The 9282-nt window shown below is 39.2% G+C and overlaps 1 protein-coding gene across 1 annotated transcript in view; it reads right to left on the reverse strand.

Annotated features, from left to right (window-relative positions):
- Positions 1-9282, reverse strand: part of LOC134444518 (integrin alpha-2-like) — a 32272-nt gene that overhangs the window by 8600 nt on the left and 14390 nt on the right. The window contains exons 9-16 of the mRNA XM_063193825.1: positions 8798-8963; positions 8601-8677; positions 7798-7936; positions 7158-7303; positions 6461-6604; positions 3533-3736; positions 2785-2915; positions 2123-2286 (exon numbers count right to left, since the gene is read on the reverse strand). Of these exons, the coding sequence (XP_063049895.1) occupies positions 2123-2286; positions 2785-2915; positions 3533-3736; positions 6461-6604; positions 7158-7303; positions 7798-7936; positions 8601-8677; positions 8798-8963 (1171 nt within the window). The remainder of the gene's footprint in view (positions 1-2122; positions 2287-2784; positions 2916-3532; positions 3737-6460; positions 6605-7157; positions 7304-7797; positions 7937-8600; positions 8678-8797; positions 8964-9282) is intronic.

The following is a 9282-nucleotide window of genomic DNA, read 5'->3' on the forward strand; positions in this document are numbered from 1 at the left end:
TTACTTTGATAATTCAACAACTCCTTAGGAAAATGTTGTAAGCACATTCATTTAAAATGTCCAAAACTCCTTCTTACGGTGGTGACTTAAGAACTGACAGTGGTGACAGTAATCTGAGAGTGGTGAAAGTGGCCTAATTTGTACCTGCATTTAGCAAAATAAATAGCCCTCTCAAGTCAATGGCATCTTGCATAAACACTTTATGTTTGTGTGTGCACAGTATGTTTGTACATGTGTTTTTTCTTCATTAGTTAGATAGATTCTCTAGGAAGTAGGCCACTGGTTCTTGAAAATGTGGCAAAAACAGGTTTTAAGTTGTTCAAATCCAAAATATAGAGGTGTATTATCATAGATGTAGGTCTTGGCTGTGCAGTGAATGTATTGCCCAAGCTCCCCATGTTTAACATTTTTCATAAAATGGGCTCTTTCTTCTTTTGTCAACAGCGGCAGACAGAATTAGAAGTAAAAACATATGTTTACTGTGGTAAAGTGAATTACTTTAACAATTCAACATAACTGTAGATACTTATTGTATGCATATTCCTAAAACATGTCAAAAACATGTAAAACATGTGTTTTTTGGTGAACTCCATCAGATGTCACCACCGTCAGGTTTTCTGACAAAAAAAACTCCAAATGCACCTCAGTGGTGGCTAGAGTATCATTTTGGATCACAATTATTACTAACATGCCTAGTAATGTTTCATTAACCAGCACAATTTAGTAAAATATGGAACAAGATGATGAGCGGAACAAAGTCTGACGGTGGTGACATCTGACGGTGTGAGACAAAAAAACACTCTTTTACATATTATACATTGTTTGTTCACATTAGCCATTTCATTTTCGCTCTGTTTCTTGGGTGCTTCATACCTTTTCTGAGAAAGTATATATTAATTAACATTAATGTAATATTAAAACATCCGACGGTGTTGACAGTTTATGGTTGGGACAGTACCAGTGTCCAAACAAATTAACAAATTGAGGACAAAATAGTAAACTTAGAGGAGCTTCAGTGATGGTGAAGTATGCAGTAGTTCAGAGAAGTAGATGTGTGCACATCCCACCCGATGGGCCAGGTGCAGGACAATGAGAGTAAATCCAAGTGAAAAGAGAAGTCCGCGACACTGCTTGTCTATTTATGATTTAATCGAGCAACGTTTCGACCTTCAGGTCTTCATCAGGCAAATGCCTGATGAAGACCTGAAGGTCGAAACGTTGCTCGATTAAATCATAAATAGACAAGCAGTGTCGCGGACTTCTCTTTTCACTTGAAGTATGCAGTAGACCTAAAGGTTTGAAAAGGGATCCTAAGTAATGAAAATGACCTTGTGCATACCTGATTTTATTGTCTTTTAGAAAAAATCTGACGGTGGTGACCAATATGCTGGACACATTTTGAGCAATCAGAAAATAATAGTAAATATTGTTTTACATGCACTATGTGCACATCTGTAGAACCACTTAATATGGTCTTCCACATCAATGTGATATTGTTCAATTCTGTTAGTGATATTTGTATTTTAAGTCAATTGAAATGATGATGCCAGTCCTTGGGACAGGCGTTTTTACAGGGTGTGGACAGGTTTATAGCCATGAAAAGTAATAAAATTACACTTAAATATTTCAAACAACTGTGTATTTGTGTACCAGACCCCTTGGCCATTACCTGAATTAATTTTGTTCGTGAAAATGTAGTTGATTTTCAACAGAATTAGTATTTTACTGCTGGGACATGTTTTTGCCAAACTTTCAAGAATCAGTGACCTTACGGTATGAGATGTGATGAATCTGCAGTCTTTTGAATTTGCTTACTTCTTAAAAGTGCACTGTGTAAGATAGTGGTCAGAGTAGGCATTTTGAATGAGCAACAAGAAGTTTGGAAAGAAACTTTTAAAAATATTACACAGTGCACTTTTAAAATAGAAAACAGAAACTTGAGCTCTGAAAGATTATCTTGGCCATAGAAAAGTGTTAAAACAGAAACATAGACTGTCATCAAAAAAATAATACATTATACTTTGTATATGCATTTTATGTCTATGAATCTGATAACATTATACTAAAATAACGATATCTCAGTCTGGAAATACTTGTGTTCATTTCAGCAAAGTCATATCACCTAAAGGCCCAACAGGGGTTTTAGGCCTGAAGAAGGCAGCGAAGCATACGTGAACGTCCACACATATGACCTTCCTCCCACTGACATCGCATTTCACCCCGAGTATGTTGATTTTGTCAGGCATGAAAACAGCTGTTGTAGATACCCTTGCCACTCCTCTTGACCTGTAAAAAAATGTTTCCCCCATTATTTTCAACAGATACTTGCCCACCACTGTCACTGAAGTTTTATAAAACATTATATACACGACCCAGAAGATGCATTCCATCTATGGACAGTCCACTGTCCGCCATCCAACTATCAATGACCAAGATAAAGACTCTTGGAAAACAGTTGTCTGCAATCATTTTTTACAAGGCTTGTACGATGCATTTTCCTTTTTTCAGTTTAATTTTTTTGGTCTATTACAACTTTATTTGACAGGACAGTTTGAGAGGTGGACAGGAAGCAAATGGGGGGAGGTCGGCAAATGACCAGGGCTGGGAATCAAACCCGGGTCAGCTGCATGGCAGACGAGTGCCCTACCGATTGGCCATGGCAGGGCCATGATGCATTTTTCATCATTAATTTATTTCATCTCAGGGGCCTGACAACTCTCTGCGATTTGCAGTGTGATAACTTTGCCACAGCATACCATAGTCTTACATAACATTAATACTCACCAGAGCTGCACCACCTTCCCTAGTGCCCCGACTGATACATCTGGCACTGAATCATCATTCAGATCTCCACTGGCATCCAGCGACCTTCCGAAATACTGCAGTTTGGGATCTAATCCTAATCCAGCTATTTTCTAGAACAAAAACATTAACAAGTTTCTACATACATTAATTGGCAAGGAACAGTTTAACCCCTTAGTGCAGAGACTATGTTATAACCTTACTGTCACCAAACTTACAATGGCTATGTTGTAATCTGTTAAAGGGACACTGTGTGAGAATTTTAGAGGTTTATTTCCAGAATTCATGCTGCCCATTCACTAATGTTACCCTTTTCATGAATACTTACCACCACCATCAAATTCTAAGTAATCGTTATGACTGGAAAAATTGGAATTTTCATACATGAAAAGGGGGATCTTCTCCATGGTCCGCCATTTTGAATTTCCAAAAATAGCCATTTTTAGCTGCAAAAATGACTCTACTTGGACCATACTAGAAAATATTAGTTTATTACTTAGTAAACTTTCATGTTAATCAAATTTGGCAATAGGCAGCCCAGTTTCAATGAGCAGCATAGTTGCAGTACCTTTTTTGACCATTTCCTGCACAGTGTCCCTTTAAGGCTCTAGGTAATATGATGTAGTCGAGTATTTTCAAATTATTTGCAAATAGTGAATAGGCCCGCCGTCGACCCCATCTGTACTAAGAGGCTAAGGTTGCAGATGAATCACAGTGAGATCATGATTACCTGTGAGTGGCGTTTGTTGAGGGTAGTCTTATCACCATTGTAGACGTACAAAGCTCCCTTCCCAGCGTCCTCCAGGGGAGCCCCTACCACCACGTCACTAAAACCATCCAGGTCCAGGTCTGACACTGAGGCGATGGCCATGCCAAAGCGAGCATTGTCTGAGCTGGATGGACCATCGAGATACCCCTGCTCATTCAGGATGCCCTTTTGTAAAATAAAAGAAATACAAATTGGAGTGCAAATGAGCATTTATGTATGTTAGCATTCTCCCATTTCCTCCCTAAAAGACTTCTGAGGAATGATCTTCAACAACAGCAAAATACCACCAACATTAATATACCACCAATATAATAGTAATGGGCAGTCATGGGTAAGCCGTTAGGGTGTCAGACTTGTATCCCAAAGGTTGCCGGTTTGACTCCCGACACGTCAGGTTGGTGGGGGGAGTAATCAACCAGTGCTCTCCCCCATCCTCCTCCATGACTGAGGTACCCTGACCATGGTCCCGTCGCACCACACTGCTCCTTTGCGGCGCCATTGAGGGCTGCCCCCTTGCAGGGGTGAGGCATAAATGCAATTCCGTTGTGTGCAGTGATCACTTGTGTGCTGTGTCACCATGACAATGGGAGTTGGAGTTTCCGAAATGGGCTTTCACAACATAAATCGATCTGGTAACACTTTATAATAAGTACTCATTTTTAAGCACAAGTTAAGCCTTAGTTAAGCCTTATTTTAACATTAGTTAACCCTTAGTGAATCACGAGTTAGTCATTATGTAAGTATTATTTCTCATTTCTTAATCATTAACTACTACCATTAGTAAATGGTTTGTGTGTGCTGATGCAACTGTTAGCTAAGCAAAGTTAAGCCTTAGTCAAGCCTTATTTTAACATTAGTTAACCTTTAGTGAATCACGAGTTAGTCATTATGTATTTCTTGGTAATTAATACATACTGTTGATTAATGATTCGTTTATGGTGATTGAACTCTCTGCTAAGCATTAGTAAACCATCATTAAAATGTCTGATAACCCTCCTTTATTTATGAAAAAAACATTATCTCTTTGTTGTCTCCTACCACCTAACCATTAACAAGTACTATTAGGCATGTATGGTAATGGTTTGTAAACTCTTGCTTTAGCATCAGTGAAATCTTAATTAACCCTTTAGTAATGGTTAGTGTGTGATGACTGGTAACATGGCAAACAGTAAGTTGAGGCTCATGTGACTGCCCCTCATGGATGTTTCTGGACATTAACAAATGACTTGTTAAGCATTGCTTATGCATTATCAAGGATATATAACCCATTACTTAAGTATATCTGGGGAACTGTTCTAAAGTGAAAACCGGTTAAGGCTTTACAGCACATTAACAAATGACTTGTTAAGCATAGCTTATGGATTCTCAAGGAGTTACAACTCATTGCTTGAGGCGGTGGTAGCTCAGATGGGGGCTCGAACAGGGCTCGAACCTGCAATCTTTGGGTTGTAGAGCGGCTCCTCTACCACCTGAGCTACCACCGCCTCAAGTAATGAGTTGTAGCTCCTTGATAATGGACAAGCAATGCTTAACAAGGTATTTGTTAATGTGTTGTGAAGCCTTAACAGGTTTTCACTTTAGAACAGTTCCCCAGATATACTTAAGTAATGGCTTATAACCCCTTGATAATGCTTAATCAATTCTTAAGAAGTCATTTGTTAATGTGCTGGAAAGCCTTAACAGGTTTTCACTTTAGAACAGTTCCCCAAATATGCTTAAGTAATGGTAAATGGACTTTGTGTATGTGTATGCCTCACATTCACACAGCGGTGACCGTGGCTGCCACGCAGGGTACCACCCTGCCACCAGGAGAAACTTGGGGTTAAGTATCTTGCTCAAAGACACAACGATGGAGATAGGCCGAGCAGGGCTCGAACCTGCAATCCTTGGGTTGTGGAACGGCTCCTCTACCACCTGAGATACCACTGCCTCAAGCAATGAGTCGTACCTCCTTGATAATCCATAAGCAATGCTTAACAAGTCATTTGTTAATGTGTTGTGAAGCCTTAACAGGTTTTCACTTTAGAACAGTTCCCCAGATATACTTAAGTAATGGGTTATAAATCCTTGATAATGCTTAAGCAATGCTTAACAAGTCATTTGTTAATGTCCAGAAACATCCATGAGGGGCAGTCACATGAGCCTCAAATTACTGTTTGCCATGTTACCAGTCATCACACACTAACCATTACTAAAGGGTTAATTAAGATTTCACTGATGCTAAAGCAAGAGTTTACAAACCATTACCATACATGCCTAATAGTACTTGTTAATGGTTAGGTGGTAGGAGACAACAAAGAGATAATGTTTTTTTTCATAAATAAAGGAGGGTTATCTGACATTTTAATGATGGTTTACTAATGCTTAACAGAAAGTTCAATCACCATAAACAAATCATTAATTAACTGTATGTAATAATTACCAAGAAATACATAATGACTAACTCGTGATTCACTAAGGGTTAACTAATGTTGAAATAAGGCTGGACTAAGGCTCAACTTAGCTTCGCGAACAGTTACATCAGCACACACAAACCATTTACTAATGGTAGTAGTTAATGATTAAGAAATGAGAAATATTACTTACATAATGACCAACTCGTGATTCACTAAGGGTTAACTAATGTTAAAATAAGGCTTAACTAAGGCTTAACTTGTGCTTAAAAGGGGGTACTTATTATAACGTGTTACCATTGATCTTGCATCTGGCACAAAGTGCATGAATACTTTAAATTCGTTAAAGGATATTGATTGTTAACGTGTAAACTCTCTTAAGTTTCCCTATCACCACAAACTGCATCCTGCCACTCAAATCATACCATCATTCGTCATAGTCATCATCTCTGGCCAAAATAATCTGACATAAATGTATTAGCTTTGCAGACCATACCTTGGTGACTGAAAACAGGTACACCCTGCCTTGTTCCTTCTTCAGACGACTCATGAACATGGGCGCTCCCACCAGCAGCACGTCTGAAACACCATTTTTATCCACGTCTAACGCGCACAGCACGCTTCCAAAGTATGCACCAATCTAATGAAACAAAGTGGACATGGAGGACATTTAGTCGCCTTCCAAACATTTTGCAGCTGTGAAATATTTACCATTCACATGATGACTATTGTTACTAACCAATTTATGGAATGGTTATATATTATGAAAGCATATACTCAAGATTTTATGCAAAAAAGTTAACGTGTCTCTCCGTAACCCACCTAGGGTTCCTGTCCCGACCCCCAGTTTTGGGAGCCATGGACTTACAACAGTATCAGAAATAAAGGTACAGAACTCGTCGCTGTGGCAGTACCCTCAAGGGGAGTATCATTGCATCGCTTGGGTGGAACAGTACCTAAAAAAAGAGGTGACAGATGTACATTGGTCGACATTGCAAGAAACTGAACAAACCTCTTTTTTGGGGTACCAATCAAGTGACACAATGATACTCCCCTTGAAGGTACTGCCACAGCAACAAGTTCTGTACCTTTATTTCTGAGAGTGTATATTTGGAAACTAACACACATGAAGTGCTGTAAATACTTAAAATCCTTGATATATTGACAGAATCCTGCTGTTAATGACTACTGACCTGCTGCCCTCTCTCAGAGTCGACGATGATGGGATGCCTTTGGGAGTTTAAGTTGTAGACTATGACCTGACCAGAGTGGCTGGATCGCGGTGCACCTGCCACGTAATACAGTGCTGACCCATCAACTAGTGTTGTCACAGCATATCCTACGGATTGAGAAGTAGATGTTACTCATGATGCAGGGCACAATTCCTAGATAACTCTACACAAACTTAACACATCTTCATTGACAAAAAAATTACAGATGGTATATGGTTTTGCCCTCTGATTTAAGGGGTGTGGGCAGAAAAGGTCTATTATGAATTAAAATAATCTTTGGTGTGGGGGGCTTGATAGGACAGTAGCAAGAAGACAGGGAATATTTGGGGAGAGAGACGGGTTGAGGTTAAGAAATTACCCAGGCCGGATTCAAAATCAAACCCAGGTCCCCAAATGTAATGTGCCCGATGAGCACATCTTTTAGCATGATAGCCTTGGTGTTTCATCTGAAGTGTCCCATGCAATAACCACTTACAACTATTTCTGAACAAACAGACTGAATTTGTAGCTGCAGCGTTGTGGAGAGCTTTACTGATTTGATTTGCTGCTTTGCTTAGCAGAGAAACACAGTCTTATTTATTTGTGAGTCACTGATGAACACCTAGAAGTGAGCTCTGGTCTTTATCCTGGAGGATGTCTTGAAATGTGGAGAAAGGGAAGATGTCTGTCCCCTGTGCGTTCTGATGTACCACTGTCCCACTCCAGGCATAGGCTCCAACTGCACCCATGATCAACTCATCCTGATTGAGAAGAGAGGAAACAGATATTTGGACTATAGAGCTGCACAGTCACACCCCCACAATTGAAATAATGCAGTTGCCAGACAAAAGTCACAAAGTGAGAGAGAGTGGTGTGCACATCGGTTATATGCTCAAAAAAAAAACATTACTTAATTTCAAGGTAATGTTTCGATCCTCATGCTGGATCTTCCTCAGACAATGCAGAACAGAACCAATAGCCTGAACACACACAAAACAGACGTAGGCTACGTACATCAGTGTTTTCTATTTCAGTTGCTGAAGATAATGCTCTAACTTCTATTTTTTTTTTCATTTTTTCTTACCATCTCAATATGCGTTGCATGCTTCAAATATTTATCAGTTGACAGTTAATATTTTGGACACATTAAACTTACTGTACATGTCTAATAGTGATTACTGTTAAAACATAATGTTTTGTTTATAAATGAAAGTGTTAAAGTGAGGAATCCGTGCACTTAAAATCCTTTTTTGACTTTTGTTCAGTGGCAGAAGTAAATTTCAGCCATTGAGGTCTTCTTCAGATTCTCCTCACTTTAATACTTCAATCAGCCTTTCGTCCTGTGCCTTTACATGGGATGTGCATATTCTTAGTCCTTAACTGCTTGTTTCTAAATATACACTATACCCAAAGATTCCTACTTACGTTTTTGTTGGAATAGTGTGCACTGAACCCCACTTGGGCCATCTCCATCTTATAGCTGTCCCCACCCTTTCCGGTGCCTGTTAACAAACATAAATGAGTTTTCAATAACAAAAAATGTGGATAAGACAGCTCAGGCTATCACATGAACTACCTTTTTTACTCACGAGAACAACTTCAAAAGCTTGGGGTTACTGTACCTTCAATATTAAAAATCCTGCTTCCCAGGGTTCCCGCAATTTTCACAAGAGCCGCTTCTTCCGACACATTAAAAAAGTACCTGTCTGCTGGCTTGCTTGCTATGGACTTGATTTCAGCAATCAGCTTGGTCGTGTCCTGGTTATTTCTTGTGTAGTACCCGAGCACCTGTAAAATACCAACATTACCAGTGTCACCATACTCTAATCTACAAGTTGTGTGAAAAAGCTTTTGGCTCTTCGTGTAAAAAAGGCACACATGTAGACTGTGTCACTAAGTATTACATTACACTTGGCTGACAATTTTATCCAAACCAACTTACAGTCATTCAAGTAATGGGCATTGTTTACAGTCCCTGGATATTTGGGGTTAGGTGCCATGCTCAATTCAGTTATGGATGGTATAGGATTCAAATTGGCAGCATAATAATTTATCAATTATCAATTATTATGTTGCCAATTTGAATCCAATACCATCCATGACTGAA

Source organism: Engraulis encrasicolus, chromosome 3 (assembly GCF_034702125.1).
Source record: "Engraulis encrasicolus isolate BLACKSEA-1 chromosome 3, IST_EnEncr_1.0, whole genome shotgun sequence".
In the NCBI taxonomy this organism is placed as follows: domain Eukaryota; kingdom Metazoa; phylum Chordata; class Actinopteri; order Clupeiformes; family Engraulidae; genus Engraulis; species Engraulis encrasicolus.